Genomic DNA, 24081 nt, shown 5'->3' with positions numbered 1-24081 from the left:
GGTTCATCCTGGCCTCCAGCTCCTGGCTGATGACGGGTCCTACCAAGCGGGGTAACACGGCAGAGTCTGTGACTTGTCCGGGAAAAGTTGGGAGAAGGGACCGTCTTCGGAGCCCCGTGACTGGGTTGGATGGAGAAATTCAACAAAGCTCCCTACCTCGGAGAGCACGGGGTGCCCGTTCGGGTGCGTTTTCTCTATTTTGACTCCTCTCTCTCGCCCCCTCCGTCCTTTCCCTAGCTACTATGCTGTCCTGTACCCCATGGTGTACCCCATGAAGATCACGGGGAACCGCGCCGTGATGGCGCTTGTCTACATATGGCTTCACTCCCTCATCGGCTGCCTGCCGCCTCTCTTTGGTTGGTCGTCGGTGGAGTTTGACGAGTTCAAGTGGATGTGTGTGGCTGCGTGGCACCGGGAGCCCGGCTATACCGCCTTCTGGCAGATCTGGTGTGCCCTCTTCCCCTTTCTGGTCATGCTGGTGTGCTACGGCTTTATCTTCCGCGTGGCCAGGGTCAAGGCGCGCAAGGTGCACTGTGGCACCGTGGTCATCGTGGAGGAGGACCCCCAGAGGGATGGGAGGAAGAACTCCAGCACCTCCACCTCCTCGTCCGGCAGTAGGAGGAACGCCTTTCAGGGCGTGGTCTATTCGGCCAACCAGTGCAAAGCCCTCATCACCATCCTGGTGGTCGTCGGTGCTTTCATGGTCACCTGGGGCCCCTACATGGTTGTCATCACCTCTGAGGCCCTCTGGGGGAAGAACTACGTCTCCCCGACCCTGGAGACCTGGGCCACGTGGCTGTCCTTTACCAGCGCCATCTGCCACCCCCTGATCTATGGGCTCTGGAACAAGACGGTTCGCAAGGAGCTGCTGGGCATGTGCTTTGGGGATCGGTATTACCGGGAGCCGTTCGTGCAGCGGCAGAGGACTTCCAGGCTCTTCAGCATTTCCAACAGGATCACAGGTAACCTGGGGACTTGCGGGGAGGGGGAGGCCCACCTCGGGCGGGAGGCCCTCTGCCGTGTTGACGGGTGAGCTCTCAGACCGACGGCGGCCTCGAGGCTCCAAGCACGGTGTGCGTCGGGGGAGGAGCGTCCCGGCGCGTCCCCCGTGATTCCCAGGCGGCTTTCGGCAGGGGACACCAGAGTTCAGAAGTCCGTTTTTGGTGTCCCCAGCCACGGCACGCTGGCCTTTCTACAGACAAAAGAACCCAAGCATTGGACCGGGCTCCCCTCCGCTGTTGGCCAGTCCCTTCGTGTCGGTGTTCTGTAAAGCAGAGCCCACCTTCAGGCACCCCTGCCCCTCCTCGGCTCCTCCTCCCGGATCGCGCTCCTCCCCCCCCTCCATCGCGCTCCTCCCCCCCCCATCGAGCTCCTCCCCCCCATCGCACTCCTCCCCCCCCCATCGCGCTCCTCCCCCCTCCCATCGCACTCCTCCTCGGGCCTTTCATGCTGGTCAGCGGTTTCCTCCTGCCGGTGCCAGTAATTCACGTGTGTCGGTGCCAAACCCCAGCCTTCCGCCCTGCCGCCTTGAAATGGCACTGTCCCCTGTGTGTAAAGCTGCTCCATCCGGTAACTGATCTGGGAGCTAACAAGCTTCTGGAGGTGATCCTCTCACCTTTGGTGAGACCCAGAGGACTCGCTCTAGGCAGAGATAGATTTTTTTTTTTTTTAACCCTTTTTATTTGGAAATAATTGTAGACTTGAAGAGCTGGGAAGAGAGGACAGAGACTTCCCACCCACACCGCTTCTCCTGGCGTTCACATCTGGCCGAATCATAGCAGTTACCAAACCAAGATACTAACATTGGGGCAGTGCTGTTAACTATGCCCTGCTTGAGGCAGATTTCCCCCATGTCCCCAGTCAGGTCCTTTTGCTGTTCCAGGATCCGGTCCGCGATCAGGTCATGGCTCCCTTTGTCTTCTTGAAGCTTTGACGAGTCTTTGTTCTTCCCTTGTCTTCTGTGACATTGGCACCTTTTTAGAGTACTGCTAAGGGGGTTTTTAGGATGCCCTTGGTTTGTGTTCAGCTGCTGTGTTGTCAGGATTAGAATGAGGTTCTACGTCTTTGGCAGGAATGCCGGGGGGGGGGGGGTGCTGTGGTCTTCTCCGTGATCACATCAGGGGCACATATGTCATTACGTCTTATTATTGGTTTAGGTTGCCTTGACGTCTCGGTTGATGCCTTGGCTCGGGCTGCTATCACCAAACACCATAGACTAGGGGGCTTAAACCACAGACCTGTATTTCCCACATTTCGGGCGACTGGAAGTCTGAGATCAAGGTGCCACGTGGTTGGAGCCCGATGAGACCACTCTTCCTAGCTGTCCCCTTGCTGCGTCCTCATGTGGATATGGGGAGACGGGACAGGGCAAGCCCTGTGGTCTCTTCTTACGAGGCCCCCACCCTCATGACCTCATCTGCTCTGGATTACCTCCTGAAGGCCCTACTTCTGGATACCATCATACCGGGGTTAGGGCTTCAATGTATGAATTTTGGGGGGAACACACTGAGTCCGCACAGTTCAGGAGGCGTCTGCCAGGTTTCTCCGTCGTAAAGTCACTGTTTTTTCCACTGTAATTAAGAAATACACTGGGGGAGAGCCTTCGAGGCCCTGCAAATACCCTGTCTCTCCCTCAGCCTTCACCCACTATTTTTAGCATCCACTGGTGGATCTTGCCTCCAGCGGTTATTACCGTGTTGTTCCGATGGGGAAGTAGCCGGGTTTTTAGGGCCATGTTTGAGGGAGATTATCACCCGGATGAGCCGTTGGAAGAGAGATTTGAGGGCGCTTGGATCGACTGGAAAAAGCTAGTTCAGGTTACAGTTCTCATCTTCTTCTGGGTGACTTTGGGCAGCTCAGACCGCTCGAGAGAAAGGTTCCTGTTCGTGGAATAGAGAGGCCTTCCACCTTCCCTCCCAAGAACGAATTCCCCAGGGTTGTGCGTACTCAGCGGTAGTATTGTTGGGAGATCTTTTCCACGAGGCAGTAAGAAACCAACATCACTGATTTACTCCGTGGGCTGATGGAGTGTTATTTCTTGAGAGAGGAAGGAAGTCGGGGACTTGTTCTTCTTCTTTTTCTCCTTTTTTTTTTTTTTTTTTTGTAAGTAGTCTCCATGCCCAACATGGTGCTTGAATTCATGACCCTGAGATCAAGAGAGGGAGTTTTCATTCTGAGCAGAGGAGAAGAACCTTTCCGTACCCCAGTATTGTAACCACCGAAATGCCCATCGCCTGCCCCTGCAAGTCCCTGTTGCCAAGTACGACTTGTGAGCCAGGACTGCATTCACGGTCTGGCTTCATTTCTCCGAGTAACTTACTCAGATTTGGTAAAATCGCTCCTCTTTTAGGCAAAAAGCGTATGTTTTGCCCTCCATTGAAGTGAAGAGTGGGGAAAGAGAAAGAAAGAGGGAAGAGAATAGAGGAGGAGAGGGTAGCCAGCACCAAAACAAACACCGGCTTTTGGCCAGCATTTTCCACGCAGGTCGCCTGTGGTGGTGCCGGCAGAGGCCGTGGGGCCGGGAGAACGCCGGGACGCCCCTCTGTGGTTTGGTGGGCAGGTCCGTGGCAGCTGGTGGCCTCCTCCTCGCTGAGGGACAAGCAGTCTTGTGGGAGGCTTTTGGGTTGCAGAGTGTGTGGGCCGATGGGCTCTGTGTACTTGGCCTTCCCAAGCTCCTGAGTGTTGGACACGGAGCGGAACTCGGCTGCCCTTGCTCCAAGCCCCGCCCGCCCCGGAATGCCCACGCCCTTCTGGGCCGAAGAGGGAGGCCTGGCCTCCACCTCTGGGCCTCGGTCCCTCTGGCCGAGCCAGGGAGCGCGGACCCTCCTCTGACGCCCCCTGTGGGCCTGGCTTGCATCCGCCCAGACTCCTGAACCCCAATCCGCTTTCCGTCCCTGGAGCCTGCCTTCTAGGCCACCTCCCTCACCTCCGGGAGTGCTGAGCTCGGTGGTAGCAGAGGGAAAGAGGGGGGTAAGACCCCTTCCAAAGGAGCAACAGAGGTCTGGAGGGTCTGTCTTGTTCCTCTCCGTTTGCGGGGCCACCTGGCTGCTGCTCGCTCGCAGGCGGTCAGCCCAGCCACGGCCACGGCGGTCTGGCCCCCGTGACTCTTCACACTGCCGGAGACCAGGGCACGTTCCGGCTTTCACCACAGCCTCAGAGATGGTGTCCAAACCCCACCGCGGCCTCGGCCAGCCCACTTGGCAGTGGACTGTCCCCCACGGGCCCCTCCCCGAGCCAGGCTTCCCGCGGAGACATGGCCACATTCTGAGGCTGGGGCCCTGGACGGGACGAGCATGTCTGGGCCCTTCTCTGGTGCCCGTCTCTACAGCAGCACCCAGCAGGGCCCTCTGCACCAGTGTGGTTCCCGAGTTCGTGAAGGGGTGGTCCTGAGAGAAGCCCCCGCCCCCCCCCCCCCCCCAGTCGTGTCCTCCTTAGCTCCAGGGAAGGCAGGAAAGCGCTTTCCCCATCACCTCGCACCCTCTGAAAACTCAGGACGGAAGTAAAGATCCGAGCCGTCTCCTGTCTGTAAGGGGACCGTGGGGGTGGGTAGCGGCGGTCTCTTCGGTCTTCTAGGCTGTAGGTGTTCCTCGCGAGGCCAGAGGACTTTGACTTTGTGTGCTGCCTTGTTAATTGCTAAGAGCTCCTTCTGGTGACCTCCGTGGTCTCCGGAGCGTCCGGCTCTTTTGTTCCTGGAGTCCTCATTCTCCCGGTGTTCTCCGGGGACCCGCGCGGAATTCTTGGTTTTCTTAAGCTCCCAACACGGCCTCCGCTGAGATCCGTTTCTTTCCCTTCTTCCTCCGGTATTCCTTCTTCTCCTTCTCTCAAGCTGGGGCCTCTCCTGGAGTGTCCAGTGACGAGGCCCTGGGTGCGGGTGGCGGCCCCGCATCGGGAGCAGCATCAGGAGCGGGAGGCGCTCAGCCCCCCGGGGAGGGTCCTCCCTCTCCTGCTGAGCGAGCTGAGGGGCGGGGGTCCCACTGGTAACTCCGCAGCCTGGCACCGTGCTCTCGCTTTCTCCGTGATGCCTCGGCCGTGGCCGGGGTCTCCGAGCCCATCCCCGGCCGGCTCCTCTCACCGTCCTGCCGGGAGGCGCCCGGGCTGGGCGGAGCCGGAGGAGGGGACCCTCCCCTGCCCAGAGACACTTTCCCTCCGGCCCCACCTGCCGCGCGGGGGCTCCTGGCCTCCGGTTCCTCAGCTTCCGGGCCCAGTGCGAGAACCGGCCTCCCCCCAGGCCTCCCCGGCCGCCGGCCTCCGGCCTCCGCTCCCTGGGTCCGGCCGCGGTCCTCGTTGGCACCTTCCCATTGGCGGGCACTCTCTCCCGCTTGGCGCTTCACGCCTCCGGAACACGCAGATTCCCCTGTGCCGCTCGGACCTCAGGAGGTCGCGGCGGGCGAGTCCGCCTTGTGCGTTTAACCGGAAGATGGTCTCCCAAGACCGCTGCCTCGAGTTCTCCCTGCCACCCGCCTTGTTGGGGTGTGTCCTTGTTGGGAGAGCTTCCTCTTTGGGGGAGCCACGCCCCCGGGGCAGGAACGAGGGGCAGAGGGGGAGAGGGCGGCCGGGGGCTCCCCGTCTTGCGGTGGGTTGACGGCGCGGCTCGCGAGTGACAGAGGGGACAGGAGAGCGGGAGGGGGGGCCGGTGGGGACCGCTGGAGTGGGAGGGACGGGGGCTGCCCCGGCGGGACCTGGACCGTGCTGACGGCGCCGACTCTGCCTTCCAGACCTGGGCCTGTCCCCACACCTCACGGCGCTCATGGCAGGCGGACAGCCCCTGGGGAACAGCAGCAGCACCGGGGACACCGGCTTCAGCTGCTCCCAGGACTCAGGTAAGCCTCCCGCGCGTCCGTCACACACGCCCTGGGGCCCGCTTAGGAGCCGGCGGGAGGGACATCCCCACGCAGGTGCCTTTCCAGTTGGGGCTTTGAGCTTGCCAGCATCTCCGGGCCTCGGTTTCCGCCCGTATCAAACCGGGATTTCCGTTCCTCTTCTCTCCGCCACACGGGGTTGTCGTGAGATCCAAATGAAGCGAACCCCTTTGAAAAGCTGAAGTGCCGCGTGCCCGTGAGTTGTCACCCTGAGTGTGACACCCTCAGCCGCCACGGGCTCTGGGGTCCAGCTGCCTGGTGTTCAGTGTCTCATTGGCCTTTTCTGAGCTGTGCCATCTGGGGCAAGTTGCTTAATCTCTAAGCCTTGGAGCACCCCGGGTGTGAACTGGGGGTAGCTGGCCCCCATCACGGCAGCTCCCCTGAGGCCCCATCCCTGGCTCACCACCCTGGCCTGCTTTTGTGCTCTGCCTTTGAGAAACTCGGTCTCCCCGAAGGGACACGTCCCCGGCACAGATGCTCCCCGTCCCCCGTGGCTGCCCCCAGGGGACCCTGCGGGCCGAGCTCCTCCTTCAGGAAGTTGGCCTAGCGTGCCGCTGGGCACCTCACCAGGCCCTGGTGAGAGGCGGTGGGCAGAGGCGTCTGCTCCCCATCCTGGGGCCTGTGCCCACGGGCCGGGCCGTAAGGAGTGGGTCTGAGCTGGAACGAGGCTCAGAGGGCTGGGCAGTGGGCGGGGGGGGGGAGGGGGGGGGTTGCTCCATCCCCGCTGCCCGGAGCTTGTGAAAACTCCTCTCTGCCTTGACCTGAGTCTGCCCCCGCCTGAGCCTGTGACCTCGACACTGGGGTGGGCCGTGGGCAGGGACCGAGACCAGGCCTTCTGGCGCGGACAGTTTTCCCTGCAGGCAGAATATTCCCTGAGAATGTTCTTTCACCCGTCAGCCAGAGGGTTGAACCACTGTCACACCGTCTCCTCTCACCCCGCGTCCCTCGTGTGATTTGAACGAAGGGAAGGTCTCTGGGTCACTCCCCAGGCTCTTTCCCCATTCACAGACGACCAGCAGGGATCCGGAGGCAGTGTGACATCCACTCATTCAGCAAATGTTTATGTACCCAGCCCTCGCTCTGGCCAGACTCTGTACTAGGTTCCAGAGATCCAGTGGTGAGCTGTACTCATGGAACTTTCTGCGGACCTGGGAAGACGGCCCGTCATCCCACGTGCTTTCAGTAATTCTGCTATTAAAGATTATAACTGGGAGGGCAGCTTTGGAAGGGAGAATTAGAGCAGCTTCTTGGAGAGGGACATTGAACCCCGAAGAGCAAGGAGATGGCCAGGCAGAAGGCATAGGCGTCGTGGCCGGAGAAGTAGCGTGGCCTGGGCCGTCACACGGACCCGAGCGTGTGTGACTTCCAGCCCCGCAGTTTACCGGCTGTAGTCGTGCCTCCCCGATTAGCTCCTGCCGTGTGCCGAGCGCTGTGCCGCATCTTTCCACGCCTCAGCTCACGGTCCTCAGCCAATCCGTGAGGTGGACCGAACTACCATCCCCGCGTCGCAGCCTTGAGGACGCTGAGGGATTCGGCACCTGCCCGAGATCCTAGGTCCGCGTGGAGCGCGAACTGGTGACTCCCGGGGAATGATCTTTCTGGAGGCCAGGCGGTGATGCCTCTGCGGCTTGCTCTGAACAGCAAGAGGACCCCGGGGCTGCCCTGTCTCCCTCGTTTCCCCAGCACTGAGGCCTTGAAGGATTGAAAGCTGGAGACCGGGATGGAACGAGGCTGGGGACGGTGTCAGGCCAGGGTCCCGGCTCAGCCCAGCCCTCTCTAGTATGACCCCCTGCCTCCCTGCCTTTGTTTCCCCGCTCTTTTAGGGGGTATATTTTTCAATTCTTTTTTGATCCTCAAAGAACTCTACCTTTTCCGGTTTGAAATGTTGATTTAGCACAACATATTTTAACAGTGACGGAAATTCAGACCGTAAGAAGGATCCTCAGAACACAGAGCTCCGAGGGCCCTGCCCTGCACTGAGCCCTGCCCCCGCCCCTCCCTCCCAGGCCCGGCCGACTTCACTGTGTGTGTGTGTGTGTGTGTGTGTGTGTGTGTGTGTGTGGCAGCCCCACGGGCCGGCTGCAGACTCCCCGGGATGACACCATGCACACGGTGTCCCTCGGGCACCTGCACATGCTGTGGGGCCATGGTCGCCCCTGTTGGTGGGATTGAATACGTGGGGACGAGGAGGCGAGAGAGGTAGAGAAGGAGGCGGCGAGGAGGACCTCGCACCCCTGGTTCCGTGTGCATAATCCGCCCTTGGTTTCAGGGACAGATGTGATGCTGCTCGAGGACTACACGTCGGATGACAACCCTCCCTCCCACTGTACTTGCCCCCCCAAGAGGAGGAGCTCGGTGACATTTGAGGATGAAGTGGAACAAATGAAAGGTTGGTCCGTGGCTCACTGCTTTGGGACAGCCCGGGGCGGGGCGGGGCGGGGAGGGGGGTGCAGCAGAGGGAAAGGATCTGGGGAAGATTCCTTGGCTCAGCCCTGCTCGCACCCCCAGCGTTCCAGGGCTCCCCGCTGTGCCGGCCACCGTGACTGCTCCCGACCCTGCCGGCCTCACTTGTCCCCGGGCCTCCCCTTGTTGGGGCATGAGGCCCCCGGGCTGGGAAGGTGGGGCTGTCGGACTCTAGGTCGATGCGCACGCGCACGCACAGCCCCCATCCTGATTCCCATCTCCTCCCTCGGGAAGCCGCCGGACTGGAGAAAACTTTCTGAGCCCTCCACAGTCTGTCCCCTTTGCGGACGCGGTGTGGGTCTAAATCTGAACTTGCCCTCTCTGAGCCTCCGCTTCCTCACGGGGAAAATGGAAGCAGTGGCCCCACGAGCGCTCCCCCCTGAGCAGAGGCTGTCGCCTCGACCATCTGTCGTCCCTGGAGTCGATGAGGGCGTGTGAGCCTGTGAGGGGAGTGGGCTCCCACATTTCGTCTCCCGCGTGTCCTTGTCACCTCTGGGACGTAGGATCTGGTTTCCCATCCGGACAAGCGTGTTAGAAGAGCGACAGGGGACCATCCAGACCGCCCACGACGTAAGACCCTGTCCTCTGGATCCCGGCACGTGAGGGCGGCCGCCAGAACCACTGGGTGGTATGTGGGAGAGTCAGGGGATCGGGACAGCGGACTGTGGCCATCGACGTGGGTCCCGTCAGAGCTTTAGGATCGTAGGGAATCCCACCTCTTCTCCTGCCCCCCTCCCTGACTCCTGCCCGACTGGGGCGGTCGCAGAGCTCAGGAGGCAGATGGGCCACTCTGCCGGCAGAGTAGACTCAGGAACAGAGGACGGCCTGCAGCCTCATGGGCTCTGTGATATATTAGCCCGGAACCAAAGCATGAAGGACTCCCCTCCCCCCCCCCCCCCCCCCCCCCCAGACCGCCCAGCCCACGGGGGCCAATCTGGCCCCTTCAGACCCACTTAGTGGGGATGGCGGTTCTGAGGGCCTGTCTGCCAGCAGGGAGGAACAGGGCCGCCCTCGGGTCGCAAGTGAGAGGGGCAGGGAGAGGCGACGTGTGCCCCCCCCCCCCCCCAACTCTTTGCTCCATTCTTGTGTCCGGCTGCAGACTCCCTGAGACGGGGTGACGGGTGGAGTGTTCATCTCGGCGGGTGGATGTTGCCTCCTCTCCGGAAGGACGTGAGGGGTAGGAGACACGCCGTCGGGAAAGCTGGCAGTGAGGGCAGTGGTGATGAGCAGCGCTGGGCGTGACGTGGCAGACTCACCTCTCTGTTTTTAGCTGTCGGGGGTCCTGATCCTGGGTGGGGCGCGCGGACCTCTGTGTTCCTTCCGACCCGAAGGCTCTGGCGGGTCTGAGCCCGTGTGGCCGGGAGAGAGCCCACGCTCAGGATCGTGGAAGTTTGGAGCGTAGACGTTGTGTGGTCCTCGGGAGCTGGAACACCAGAGAACTCATTCAGAGATGGAGAATTTTGAATACCCTCACCCGGGAGTTATTTATCAAGCCTTTCTTACGGGCCAGACCCGAACATCTCAGAAGGACCTGTTTACGGATCGCAGAAACCTCCTGGAGAGGAGCGCAGGGGCCTTCTCGCTACAGATCGGGAAGCGTCGGTTGGGATACTTCCAGGCGTCCCCTGCTAGTAAATGGGGAGTCGAGGATTTCGGCCCCGGGGAATCTGACCGCAAAAGCTACGCCCTCAACCCGCTTGGCGGTGAGGCGTCAGCCGGAATATTCCCGCTAGCCCTCGGTCCCAGCCCTCCGCTAACCGTGTCTCTGCTTCTCCCTCAGATGCTGCCAGGAACCCTATTTTGCACGTGAAAGCCGAAGTGCACGAGTCCCTGGACAGTTACGCAGCCAGCTTGGCCAAAGTCATCGAGGCCGAAGCCAAAATCAACCTGTTCGGGGAGGAGGCTTTGCCAGGGGTCCTGGCGGCCGCGCGGACCGTCCCGGGGGCCGGCTTCGGGGGCCGCCGAGGCAGCAGGACTCCGGCGAGTCAGAGGCTGCAGCTGCAGAGCATCGAAGAAGGGAACGTTTTGGCTGCGGAACAGAGATGAGAGCCCGGGGTGGACCGTCTGTCCCGCGGGGTCGCCCGGGGACAGAACACCTGAGGTGCGGCCAGCAGGAAACACCGAACGGGGTGTCTCGTGAGGCCGCGCGTGGGCTCCTTGGAGGTCTTGGCAATGGGACCAGCGGCGTCCGAGGCACGAAGGAAAGCGGACGGAGGTGTGGCCAGGACTTTCCGGGAGGTGGGGCGTAGAAGGGACTAGAGACCAGGGCTGGGAAGGAAACCACCAGGTGGCTGACTCCCTGACCCGGGCGCCCGGCCAAGCGCTGTCGCCGGGATCTCAGGCGGTGAGCCCTTCCCAGCGCGCTTTGGGGGACAGCGCGTCCTAACCCCGCGAGATCAGCCCCTGGCGTCTGCGTGGTCGATGCGGCCCCCGTGGGACTGGGGTTCTGCACTGAATGGTCCCCAGAGGAGACCCTGGAGCAGGGCCGGTCAGATTGGAGTTCCCACACCTCCATCCCGGTCGTGACCTTGCAGTCCGCACGGAGCCACCTGCTGGTGCCAGTAGGGACGATCCACAGGCCGCTGGAAGCAGCAGGCCTGAGGCTGCTGTTGCTGAGAATGGGGGCCGTTCTGCCCGCCTCTCTATTGACTCATTCTTTCAAAAGAAGGGAAAAACCACTGTCAAAGCCACGAGGAAGGAGCAGGTGCCAGATGTTTCATTTCCAGAATTTAAAACAAAAATGCATTCGGTTAGGACAGGCCATGCTCCTCCCAAGCAGGAATGGGGCTGTGGTGCCCAGCACGGCGGGGACACAGAGACACCATAGTCACACAGGACAGCCTCCTCTGACAGTCTGTGGTGGCCCCGCGACCAGTCAGAATTGCAGCTTCCAGCTGCACAGGGACAGTCCCCCCCGCCCCCCCCCCCCCCCCCCCCCATGCAACGGCTGCTGGTCCCCTGGCCCTGGGGCGTGAGGCAGGATGGAGTGCAGACGTCGCTCCTGGACCAGCTCCGCCGCTGCTACCATCTGGGACTTCCTGTCGCCCCTCGAAGCCGTCCATCCGGAAAGTGGGAAAAGGGGGCCAGAAGTGGGATTTGAATGGTCTCCAAGGTCATTTCCAGCTGTGATCTTTGACGTTCTCTATCTGTAGGTTAGAGATGGGGCCTGGCGGGGCGGGGGGGGGGGGCGGGGGGGGAGGAAGTGGACCCTCCCAGGGGCGCAGGCACATCTTTCCAGATGGTTTCTGATGGGTGCATGAAGCCCTGCGGGGCGGGCGCGGTGCGTGGGCTCGTCAGACCTGTTTCGAGCAGGGTCCTGAGCGACCACCCAGGTGTAGACGCGGAGGAAGAGGTGGAAGGGGAGCGTCGGGAATGTGATTCGTCTGGTTAGAGCGCGCCCGCCTCCCCCTTCGATCTGGGACATTCGTTGACGTGTGGGCTTGCAGTAGTGCTGTGGTGACTTGGGAAGCCGTCGAACCGCCTGGGTCATCAGCCAAGTGCCAGACTTTCCCCGCCCTCGCAATTCCAGGCGGGCCGCGGGGGGCAGATTCGCGGAGATCCAGCCGCCCCAGGAAGCACAGTCCGTTGTGGTGTTTTCTTCGGGGCCTAGCCGGCTCCTGGTGACGCGTCGTCCTTTGGCTGTGCGGTCCCTGGCGCGCAGGTTCCTAAAGCCCTCTCCCGAGGTGAGGGCTCGCTGCCTTCCTGGTGACCGAGCCCATCGGCAGTGCTCCGGGTCAGCAGGGTGCCGGGCACCGGCCTAGGTTCTGGATGGGGTGGGAAGGAGCAGGTGGCTTTTCCAGAGGAGCGGAGGGCACATACGCCTGTGGGATCTGCCCAGACGTGCAGGTCACACGGACTCTGCTCCCGCTACTGGGCGTCATTCCTGAATCTTAGGGCCTCTTACGTTTTCTGTGTGTCTTTTTTCCCACACTTGTCTAGTAAGGGGACCGTGTTCCCGAGAAACCGGTGTGCACGGAGATGACCTTTAATCTCTAGGCCGGAATAACCTGGGATGGCTTGCCGACGAGGCCGTTTTTGAGAGCAGCATGCCGGCTTGGAACCCAGGGGCTGAAGAGCGCTTCCCCTGGGCTGCGCTCGGCTGGGCTCGGCTGGGCTCTAAGGGAAGAGTCTTGGGACCCCAAGTCCCCGCTGGCGGATCCCAGACTGGCTGCGATTTGCTAGGGTTTCACCTGCGCCTGGCTTTACAGGGTCTGTTTCCCTTTTTTCTGTTGACGCTCCTAGGCACCGCGTACCTACTGTGTGCAAAGCACCAGGCTGGCCTCTGGGCGGTGCCTTTAAAGTGTTTTCCTTCACTCGTTATAATACAGGGAGAGACTCGGGCGATACCGAAGCTAACGGCAAAGTCAAGTGCTTATTCACCGGAGGGAGGTGGATATTTCCGGGTAGGGCAGCTGGGGATGGCTCCGTGAGGTAGGTGACGACCTCAGAGGACGCGTGGCAGCTAGAACCGTACTTTGCATATTCGGGGATCCAGAGATCTGGATCCAGCCTGAGTGAGAGCAAGAGCCGGTGAGGAAAGAGGTGGGCGAGGAGAGGAGAAGTCCACAATTTGCACACGTTCTGGAGTTTCCGAGAAGCCTTTTGGAGGACACCGGTTCTCGGTGCAGAAGGTCAAAACCCCAGCTGCCCCCACTCCCCCCGGGCCTGTCGGCGTCATACTGCTGTGTGGTGGCAGCTTGAGACCTTCCTAGGGGACCACAGGGACAGCGGCAGGGTGGACATTTGGGCACACAGTTGCTTAAAAACCTCACTCCCATGTCTTCCCGTTTAAAGCTGTTGCCCATCTCTGCCGTTTTCATTGAGATTGTCATTTGGGTCCCTGCGCTGTGCTGGGGACGCCAGGTCTGGGGGCTCTGGTGGCACACGCTACAGGGCACACCTAGGCCGCTCCCCCGGCCAGAGGCACGGAGCTCAGGCGCTTGGGGCCCTGGCCACTAGGTGGCAGCAGCGTGGCTGTGATGCCACCTGCAGTTCTAGAAAACCCGAAGGGCAAAGCTGAAGGCTCGTTTGCTTCCAGCAGAGCCGGTGCTCAGAACGCTTCGTCCCCTGCCGCCCTCGGCCTTCAAGGCCCCCTGCTTCCCCGGTAGACCCTCCCGGGGCGGATCCTGCTTCTGCTCCGCTGTGTATGTTACCCGACGTTACCCGGTCGTGCAGGGGAGGCGGGCTCGCGGCTGTAAGGCCAGGGCCCCCGGCGCTTGTTCTCCGTCCTCATGCCCGGGGGTGCCAAGTAGTCTGCGTGGACCTGAGCCACCCGCGAGACTGACTCTGCATTCGTATCGGCCGAGGCCCTCGGGTGGGGCCGGAGAGGGAGGAGACGTGCTTTGATACGGGGAGATCTTGTAAGTCCGCTCGCACTTCACCCGCAAGCACGTGTCCATCCTGACGGCGTGGCCCTGAGATGCTTGCGCCTTCGAGACGCGTCCCCGGACGGACCGCGGGGCGTGCTCGTGATGGTGGTCGGCCTCGAGCCCGGCTGCCTCCCGTCCGAGGCCCCGGGAGGGGGACGTGGCTGCCGAAGGGTGAGGTGGGTGACACGCGTGGGCGCGCCCCGTCGCCCGTCGCGCCGGCGCTGCGGAGGCGCCCGGCTGAGGCTCTGGTGTGTGCCGGGTCCTGGGGGCCGAGCCCCCGCTGCCGCTCGCGAGCGGGCGTTCTTAGGCCCTTCGGTCTTTCCACGTCCCAGTTGTGGTATTTCTCTGGGGGGACGCGGATTCCAGGTGGGTCCCCTCCCAGGTGACGGTGTGGATTGAAGCGCCCTGCGCGGGACCGGGCGTGGCTGGTGCCGAGCCCTACGGTGACGTCCCAGTGACCGTGGGTGGGTGCGTTAGGCCGGTTTTACAGGGGCTTCTCCGGGACGGGAAGTGAGCATCTCGGCAACTGTGATCCTAGGCGGGAGGTGCTGGGGGCTGCTGCTGTGGGAATCGTGTTGCGTATATAGCACAGGAGGGTCTTCTGGGAAGAGACACACGGTGAGGGAGGGGAAGGCAACGGACAGGAGGGAGGAGAGGGAGGCAGGTAGCATCTGGAAGTCAAGTCTGAAAGGAGCAAAGTGAGCTTTTCTGTTGTAGAGTCCCGAGCCACAGCACAGGCTCAGCCTTGACCTCCCTCCCTGACAGCTCGAGTCGTGACCTGGGCGCTGACAGCTCTGTCTTGCAGTGACAGTGACTGCTTGGCCATGGGTCTTGGGCTCACAGAATCTTTGGTCCTCTAAGTCCCTGATGGGAGAGGTGGCCCAGGGACAGGAGTCCGTGCTACTACGCACAGCGGATCCAGGACCCCAGGGGAATCCCGTGGGAGACAGAAGGGACCTCCCACCCTGAAGTAAAGGACAGTGGCTGTCGTATGTGACTACAAGAGGGGACAGAGTCTGACCCCCTCCTTCTGGGTTGGGGAGAGGGAACACAGAATCCAGGGAGCCCTAGGGAAGCCTAGGAATTGTCCGAGGTCCCAGAGTGCATTAAGCCAGAGTCCGGGTCAAACGCCAGGTCTTGGCCATGTGGCTGAGCGAAGGGGCCAGCTTTGCAGCTGGAGGACGTTGGGGGGTGAGGGCGTGAGGTGAGGTGGGGGGAGGAAGTAAAAGTCCTCGTTATCAGGCTAGGCCAGCTGCCCTTAGAAGGTAGAAACCATTGTAAACCGGGGAGCTTGGGAGCCTGGAATACCGGCTCGCCAGACCTAAAAAAACCTGCGACCCAAGGAAAGCGGGTTCATTCGAAAGATTTCAAAGCACAAACTCAAGTCTGCATAAGGTTACCAAGAGCACAGTTTTGCTTAATGACATTTCTAGAACATGATACGCAAAGCTGCGTTCGTTTCCCTCAGAGTTTTCCTGAATAGTATTAATAGCTTAGGAATTCGAAGACATTTCTGTTTTTCCTTTTCACACCACCATTCTGAAATATCCCAAGTCCCGGGCAAGTGGCCACTCCCGATGAAGACAGCCCCGCGGGGGATGGGCAGCCCGGGCCTGCGTGGCCACAGAGTGTGGTGGAAAGAGCGCGTTTGCCTGGAAACAGGTCTGTCCCTCTGTGATGCGTGTGTGTGCTAGGAGGCGGAGCCGCGCCGTGTTCCGATAACGGACCCCCGGATGCAAAACTTGTTAGAAACCTTCAGAGCAAAATCAGAGAAAAACAAAAACAAAGCTAGTCCTGAAATAAATTGCACTTGAAGTTTTTGGATGATTTTTTTTTTAAGGTAAGAAAAACGTTTAGGGTTCTTCTAAATCACAATATTTATAAACGAGTAAAAGTAGATTGAGTAGCTTTGTTTACCCAGTTGGTTAAATATCCGTTTCGGTACGTGTCTGTGGAGGCCGTGGATCTGTACTTGGACTTCTGGGGCCGGCGACTTTCTGAGAGCCTCCGCCGCTACCTACTGCGTGCAGCCACACCCCTGTCCGCAGCCTCCCTCCCCGGGGGCTCACGAGAGGAAGGAGACCGCACAGGAAGGGGCCGACCGCCGTAGGGTTAGGAGGCGTCGACACCCCACAGTCACCTTGCTGCATCCATCCGTGTGCTTTTCATAAATTCTTCAATTCGTCTCTACACCCGACGTGGGGCTCAGACTCAAAATCCCAAGATCAAGAGTCACGTGCTCTACTGACCGAGCCGGCCAGGAGCCCCAGTGCAGGGTTCTTAAAGGAGGTTTGACGAACGGCCGTGTGCCGTCTCTAAGCCCGTCCCGTAACCAGAGTCAGAGGGCGGCTGGCAGGTTGCCACCGAGACTCAGCAACCCCCAGGCACGGGACCTCCCACCTTCGCCCAGCTCCCTCACCTGCCACCACCGCAGCCCTAATCCTGTGTCGGAGCAGCACGTGGGCCCTGCGGTCCGGGTCCCCAACACGCAGTGAGTCACGGAAGTGACCACGGAGGTGTCCCCTGTACCTCCGTAGAATGTTTTCTCTTCGCTGCCTCCGTGACTGCTGGTCTGGCCCACCTGCTCCTTTGTAACATAAGGTACCAGATGCTGCAGAATTTAACAGGGCGGGGGGATAACTCCTTTGACAAGTACTGTTACATTTAAAAAGTTTGAAGGTTCCTAGCAAAAGTGAACAGGAAGTTCAGAGTTCCCATGTGCCCCCTGCCCACCCCCCAGGCTCCCCTCCTACCGACAGTCTGTGCCAGAGTGGACAGTTGGGATTTTATTTTCATTTTTTTAAATTTTATAGAGAGAGGGAGAGGGAAAGAGAGGATCTTACGCAGGTTCCGCAGGTTCCACACTCGGTACGGAGCCCAACGGGGGGCTCGATCCCGTGACCCTGAGCTGAAGGGTCATGACCTGAGCTGAAGTCAAGGGTCGGTTGCTCAACTGACTGAGACACCCAGGCAGCCCTTGAGTTTCTTCTATGCTCTTCCAGCCAAAGAGCTTCCCTGACCTCCCCCTTGAGCCTTCTAGTAGCCTCTGCCCCATGAGCCTTGCAGCACCTCTCTAGAGCATATCCGGCACGGTTTCGTTACAGTGCAAGGCACGACGTCGGTTTTTGTGCTTGTGGTAGTCACTTCGGTTGTTCTGTCAAGCCCTTCAATCTCCGTGGTTTCGTGTGGTCCCCACACAGCCCCTGGGACACAGGTGGTACAACAGGAATACGTCCATCTTACGGAGGAGGAGGCCAGCCCAGAGAAGTCAGATGGCTTAAACAGGTCGCATAACTAATTGGGAATCAGAAGCGAAGACCTTTGCACTTCCCAGAAATCATGCAATTGTCCTGTTTGGCTACAGCTCGAATTCCTTTTCCCTTTACCATTCGCCACATCTCCTGACGTGAGAACGTGTCTGTCCCGTCCAGGGCAAGAGCTAGATGTTGAAGTCTACCTGAAGTTGCTGAGCCAGCAGAAGAGTTACTTTTCTTCCGTCCAAAAAGCCAGTCTGCCTTCTCTTGGTCGGTGTCCCTGGGCTTCCCGCCATCTTCTGCCGCCAGGCGAAGGGGCCATGCCTGGTCGCCGCGAGGGAGAGGGTGCTTCGCCCGCTACACCCGTGAGTCCCTTCGTGGCCCAGCCGGAGGAAGTGGCACGAAGGGGAGAGGAGGGAGGATGACAGCAGGGTGGCGTCTGCAGGGGTGGTTTCGGCTCAGAAGGTGCGGGCCTGGGTGGAGACGGCCTAAGGGGGGGTGGAGTTGGACACCAGGGTTGAGGGGGACCCAGAATTACAAGACTGGACGGTCGACAGCTCGTGGCTGAAACCGAGAAGTTGGAGAGAGGAAGCCGGGGGGCCAGCGCTTTCGGGACGAGCTTGCGCCGGTCCGTCACGTGAGCTACCCGTGATGCTCTGGGCCTGTTGCCGGCAGCCTAACTCCTGTACTTGGGTGAAGAGGGATCACGAACCATGAAAGATGGAGATTAGAAGTGAAGGTAACGTGCTCTGGAAGGAGAAATGAGAAAAGCTCCTCTATGTGATTCTAGCACACAGAAGTCACAACAGAAAAGGTTATCAGATCTAGAAAAGAATAGAGAAAGAGCCTTATGTTATAGAGAAGACTGGAGAATGTGGGTCGGGGTAGTAAGGCATTCAATGAAAAGTCAAATTCAGGACATCTTAAAACAACCAACTTCTTTTATTAGAAAGCAACAAACATGCAAATGGCAAGTGTAGAAATTTATCTGAACCAACGTTTTCACTATAATGAAAATTACTCTCCACGCTGACCCAAGCTCTCCTATCCGAAGGTTAGGGAAAATATTGCACTTTGCATTTTCTAGCACTCCTCATACATGGCAAAAAGTTTTAAAAACATTTTGCTAGTTTTGTTTTACACGCTCTCCCAAATTCATGCACACAGTCATTCCAAACCAATGTCAGGTTATCCCCCAAAAAGGGAGAAACTCCAAAACACCATAACCTTAGAATTGCACTAAAGCTCTGTAAAGAGAAAATATAATCAATGTCTTATACAAATTTCAGACCATCTAAGTGCTTGCCAATAAGAGCTGGTTATTCCTCATCCTCATTTTCATTCTCCTGACCAGAACCTTCTGATCGGTCACCCTCCAGCCGGTCTGGAAAACACACAGAGGAGACGCACAAAAAGAGACACTTTTAGAATGACGATTAAGATAATTTTCAATACCTTCTATTTGAAACCGATGAGAATGTATACATATGAACGTATCATCGCGTAAACATCAGTTCGCCTCCGTGCGTAGGGAAACTATTTTTTGCCGCTAGAAGCAAATAAGTCCGGGAAACAGCACTATACCTTTGAATATGCATGTAATTCTAACCGTAATACAAATTAAAAAGAAAAACCCTAAGGATCCGGATATATCCCGGTCTACTGCGGAGTTTTAAAGATCGCGTTCCTTGGAGTCCAGGAGCCGAAGGAGGTGTCTCGTGACACCAGTAGACCGAAGGGAGCTGTGGGGGAACCCGGGGAACATTCCTAAGGATCTGTGTATTCTGTTGATAAAAAAAATTTTTTCAGTTAAATATCTGCTATGTTCCAGGCGTCGTGCTAAAGATACAATGGTGACCAAAACAGACCCTCGGTCTCTGCCCTCGAGGGAATACGGGATAGTGAACTGGCGCGTGACACGGCCCGCTGTCCCCGACCGCCACGGTTGGCGCGTCTTGCTCCTCTGCTTGGGACCCTCGCCCCGTCCTGCAGCCGTAAAGCTTCTGCGCACCCACTCAGTGCGACCGTTATCCCGTGTGAAACGTTTCTGGGACTTTTCCAAACCCCCACTTGCAGAATGAGGAACTCCTTCCTCTACATTCCAGACTATCCCGTGTGTCCCGTATAAACATGACCTAACTGCGGAGACAGGTCGTGTGTGTCTTCTTACAGACTAGACTTGAAGGGCTCTGAGCTCCTGGGAGGGTAGGAACTTTTTCTTTTTTCCTCTGTCCTCAGAGCCTGGTACAGCAATCCACGCATATAGGTTTTACTAGGATACGTTACGTTAGGTTATGTGAAGAAGGCCACTTTAAAAGCCCCTGTCACCACTAGCATGGAGCCCATTCTGTCACAGGAACACTCCCCCCAGGGCAGCGTGGAAAACACGGAGATCAGACATGGGGGAGAGGTTCACTCCCGGCTGTCAACAGCAAGAAGACTGAAGCCTGAGCTTTTACTTAGGACCTCCAGAGGCGTCAACTCTCCCACTGGGTCACTGGGTCCTAGGTCAACACCACCAAGAGCAGTGTACAGAGGGACTGTGTGTTTTCTGTCCAAGTGAACGAGACTAAATCCCCTCTATGCTGACTCCATTTTGAAATCAAACTAATGAGATGATGTATATGGTCTATAATCTGAACTACACAAGTTTTAGCTATTATTATTATATAGTACGTGTTCCATACACATTTGCAAAATAAATGAACCAAAATAAGGTTTGGATTGACCTTCATGTATCAACCACTAAGGAATCCAAGCACAGTGGATGAATTTCTGGTCAATACTAACGAATGTTCGTATAAAAGAGATTATAATCTTTATATTGTGATACACTTTCACGAGGGAGCGAAACGCGAAGTCGCTATCTGCCTCGGTAGACTGCCGTGAGTGGGAATCCTGGACACGGCTGACTATATTCAACAAAGCTATTCCTGTCCCACTGGAAGCACGAGGAAGGAGTGTCCCCCTGTTTCAGAGTGCGCCGGTTCTTACCCACATTCCTTTTGCTTGTCACACTATGCGTGAAGATGGGAAACGGAGGGTCAACAAGAATTGTCGCAGTCTTTAACTCGGGGGGTTTACGGTAGACAACAGACTTCTGCAGAGTCCAGAGCAAGCCACAGAGTCAAGCGAGGGCCAAGAGTGTCTAGCATAGGCCAGCGAACGACTGACCGTGGCTCCCGGAATGAGAAGAGGGCAGAACGGTGGTTCTTTTTTCAAGTCCGTCACAGTCACTGCAGAGTCCTCTCTCAGAACATAAGCCCAATTTCTAAGAATAAAGGAAACCTTCTGTTCGTGAAGTCCCACCTCTCCGAGGCAGGGAAACCGCACCGCGGCTCAACGTTTACACCGACCTCTGGTTGGCAGTTACGGACCGGGGAGGCCTGACAAACCCTGTTCCTTGAAATGAAAACTGAAAATAAGAATCGCTTCTATATCCACTGTTTTTTAAGGCAGACAATACTGTGATAGGAAAAGGCAGGATAAAACGGGCAGAGACGGACCGGTTAGGTAGGACCCGGAGGCTCTGGGCGGGGAGGACTGCGTATTTTGGAACAGAGCTGGGAGTGTCTGACTACAGCCAACCCCCGCAGGCACAAACAAGGTCCCTCTTAGGAATGTAACAAACGCCATCAGCTCCCCTTCAGGGCCCCCTCAGGAATTTGACAATCAAAATACCTAACTCGAAAAGCAAACCATAAAACGTGTGTTACAGGAGGGACAGTAGGACTCCTCGTACAAGGGAACCGAGTCAACCCCGAACGGACGACCTCAGCACCTAGAGCTGTCCAGCCAATAAGGGTGGGACCTGAGAAGGAACAAGGGGGCGGGGAAGGGAGAGGCGACCAGAATCTTCCAGACAAAGGCCCTTGCCTACAGTCCCGGGCATTCGCTTTCAAATGTGCCCTGTCAAGAGAGCTTTCATGCTCTTCTTCCCTCCTGCCCTTACACTCCGTAAACTTTGGCCTGCTGCTCCTTTTGTGTCACCTCGAAGTTCTTCGAAGCGGCGAGACAAGGAACCCTGGGTACTGAGGTGAGAAATCCTGCAACGGTACCAAACTGTTTTTGTAAATAAGGTTTACGTTTGTGGGAAGCCTTTTTTATTCTTGTTAGGAATATTTCCTCAGGAAATTATTTTTGGTCGGGGAAATATGAAGAGAGAGAGAGGAAAACAATTCCCTGAAGGAAACCTGTGTTCCACAAAAAAACTGTGCAGTTCTCCAGACCATCCTTCACAAAATTATTTATTTTTCTAAGAAAAAGAATAAATATGTGACTTATCGTTAGAGATGTGACACCAGAAATTCATCCATTTATTCAACAGACATTTGATGAACAACGAATACGTGCCAGGCGCTGTTCTAGGAGGTAAATATCCAGCTGTGAATAAGACAAACTAGGTCTCTGCTCTCAATGAGACCACTTCCTAAAGGGAAAAAATCGAAAACAAGACAACCAACATTTTCCCCCTTTAATTTGTAAGAAGGCAGCAGATACAGTAACGAAAAGCTGGGCTAAGTACTTGAGGAAAATAGGCAATGAAGAGAGTGGGTGACTGAGAGGCAGGGCACGAGCGGGAAGGCACATGAAGCGACGTCCCGTTGGGCGAAGTGTCTACCGAGACTTCTCTAAGGAGGTGACGCTGGAGCTGAGGGCTCAACTGTATGTTCAGTTCAGGCCAAAGTCCTTCAGGCAAAGGAGACGGTCAGCGAAAAGGTCCTAAATGTGCTAATAAGCTTGATCAGTCTGAGGAAAGAAGAGGCCGGCCGGCATGCTGAAACGCAGTGCGCTACGGGACAAGTGGAATGACTGGAAGTCAGAGGCTGGCAAGGTTTAGATCATGTACGACCTGGCAGACCACGTCTTGTTTTTTTAATAAAAATTTTTTAAACTCTTTATTTTTGAGAGAGTGAGTGAACGCGAGAGAGAGCGCAAGTGGGGGAAGGGCAGAGAGAGAGAGGGAGACACAGAATCCAAAGCAGGCTCCAGGCTCTGAGCTGTCCTCACAGAGCCCGAGGCGGGGCTCGAACTCACGAACCACGAGATCATGACCTGAGCTGAAATTGGACACTCAACCGACTGAGCCACCCAGGTGCCCCAGACCAGTCTTATTTTACGAGCAATGAGGATCCCCCAAGAATTTTAAGTGGGGTGACAGAGCCTAATTTATGTAAAAAAGGGGCCAATAAACTGACTCACGGGCAAATCCAGCCCATAGCCTATTTTTGCAAAGAAACTTTTATTAAAACAGAGCCACGCCCATTCACCTACAGATTATGTGTGGCCACTTTTACACGACCACATCAGAGATGAGTAGCTACAACAGACACCAAGTGACCCACGGAGTCTAAAATAGTTACTATTTTGCCATTTCAAGAAAAAGTTTGCTGACCCGCATTTTAAGAAAGATCCCTCTGGCCACCCTATGGAAATCAGACTGTGTGAAGGCGGGGGTGGGAGCAGGGAGACCAAGAGTAGGTGCGTATGGTTATATCCCGAAGTAAAGTTCCAACTGCTGACGCAGTGAACCTGTGCATATGACTTGGTAAGTGCCGTGAGCTCAGTCGAGGTCGGGCTCTAGCACCCACCGCGGAGGGCACCATGGCTACCTAGAGCTCCGTGGGCCAAGGCCCAGAGGTATGAAGGGAAGTGTGTCAAGTGATGCTTCAGGGTTTCCTAAGTCATGTTAACACATCTGGACTCTGTCCTGAGAACAGGAGAGGCACGTTTTAAGGAGAGGAGTAAATTACCAGCTACTGAGACATTCTAGAAGAGGTTAGAATGGTCCAAACACACAATTACCATCTCTCCAAAGTCTATCAAAACTTCCAGGGGTCTCAGAACTGCCTTTACGTCTCAAGAAGTGGCCAGCCTGCACTAGAAGTCTTTGTAGGGGCCGCTTTTAGGCAAACAGGCTCGAGCAATGGACTGTTTAAAGGGCCCACAGCGACCACCTGGCTGGATACAGACAGGCCCACCAGGCGACCCACCTCAAAATAGCCAGAGGCCCTAAGTGACCCATGGGTTCCTTACAACCAGGCCCAGCTACCAATAAAGGGAAAATTCCACGGCAGCCACACCTCCTCATCTCCTCCTTTAAAAACAGCCTCCACCCACTGCCTCCTTGCAGACAGCTTCTCCTCTGCCTGCCTGCCTGCCCCCGCTCCCCAGCCGCATGTTCAGTAAACCTCTATCTCCTTTGTTCTGCCTCAGGTGAATCCTCCCCCCCCCCGCCCCCCGCCTCTAACCGATCGTTGCCCCACATTTGGGGGCCCCCATCCAAAGCATACACCACATTCAGACACCACAGTCTTTACTGCTGTACTCATGGGAATGATTTTGCGTGCTGTTTTGAAAATGCAGAAGCTCAAACCCTATTCAGATCAAATGAGTAAGAATCTTCAAGGGGTAGGACCCAAGTATTTGTAGCTGACAAAGCCCAACCGGGGATCTGAAGTGCAGCCTTCGCTGAAGATCACAGCTCCACCAGGAAGAGGCCGCCCAGTACCTGTTCCCTGGGCCTCCCGGGAAGCCTTGTGGAGTAACGGAGGGGCTGGACTATTCTGGAGCCAGCCTGGGCTTACTTGATCGCCGTCCATTACTAACTCTCCTTGAGTACCTGTACACGCTCATGGTGCTCCAAGAACTGGAGACAAGGAGCAAAGGAGAGGAAAGGGGGGAATAACTGACTCATCAAGTAACCTGAGGTCTTAAGGATAAAAACAACTCTCGGGAACATCTTCCTTTCCAGTCTTTTACATAAGAGAAGCAAGAGGGTGAGCTGACTAAACCAATTAGAAGGTGTTTTCGGTTGACGGCAAAAAGAACCAGAAACAAAGGAATCTTCACAGTGTGAGACATCTTCTCTAACACTCAAATCAAAGGAGGCTATAGCAGCTGTTGGCGAACAAACCACGTGAGCACCCGTACAAAACAGATTCTGCACGGACCAGAGAAGAATGTTTTCCACAGAAAAACTAAGGAAGAGCCCTTCGCCAGATAAACTCTTCAGAACAAGCAAGTTTTAAGAGTCCTAATTGGCAAATGTTCTAGAAAAGCTGCCTCCTCAAGTCTGAAATCTAGATGAATTTTAAGGGTTACTCACTGTTATTGAAGAAAATGGATCAAAAATCT

The 24081-nt window shown here is 57.1% G+C and overlaps 2 protein-coding genes across 17 annotated transcripts in view; one reads left to right on the top strand and one right to left on the bottom strand.

Annotated features, from left to right (window-relative positions):
* GPR161 (G protein-coupled receptor 161) overlaps positions 1-21843 on the top strand; it is a 60243-nt gene extending 38400 nt beyond the window's left edge. For 8 of the 10 annotated variants that reach the window (XM_078441167.2, XM_078441166.2, XM_078441164.2 and 5 more), the window contains 4 exons: positions 238-962; positions 5715-5819; positions 8128-8247; positions 10102-10996. In XM_078441167.2, coding sequence (XP_078297293.2) covers positions 238-962; positions 5715-5819; positions 8128-8247; positions 10102-10367 — 1216 coding nt within the window. In that variant the 3' untranslated portion in view covers positions 10368-10996. Of the gene's footprint in view, positions 1-237; positions 963-5714; positions 5820-8127; positions 8248-10101; positions 11026-18775 lie in introns of those variants that run through there. The other 2 variants (XR_013553222.2, XR_013553221.2) reach the window with 2 other exon arrangements.
* Positions 17868-24081, bottom strand: part of DCAF6 (DDB1 and CUL4 associated factor 6) — a 134590-nt gene continuing 128376 nt past the window's right edge. For all 7 annotated transcript variants that reach the window (XM_078441159.2, XM_078441160.2, XM_078441161.2 and 4 more), the window contains one exon: positions 17868-18328. In XM_078441159.2, the coding sequence (XP_078297285.1) occupies positions 18264-18328 (65 nt within the window). In that variant the 3' untranslated portion in view covers positions 17868-18263. The remainder of the gene's footprint in view (positions 18329-24081) is intronic.

Source organism: Panthera onca, chromosome F1 (genome assembly GCF_046562875.1).
Source record: "Panthera onca isolate mPanOnc1 chromosome F1, mPanOnc1 haplotype 2, whole genome shotgun sequence".
Lineage (NCBI taxonomy): Eukaryota > Metazoa > Chordata > Mammalia > Carnivora > Felidae > Panthera > Panthera onca.
This window is presented reverse-complemented; position numbering and strand designations above follow the sequence as displayed.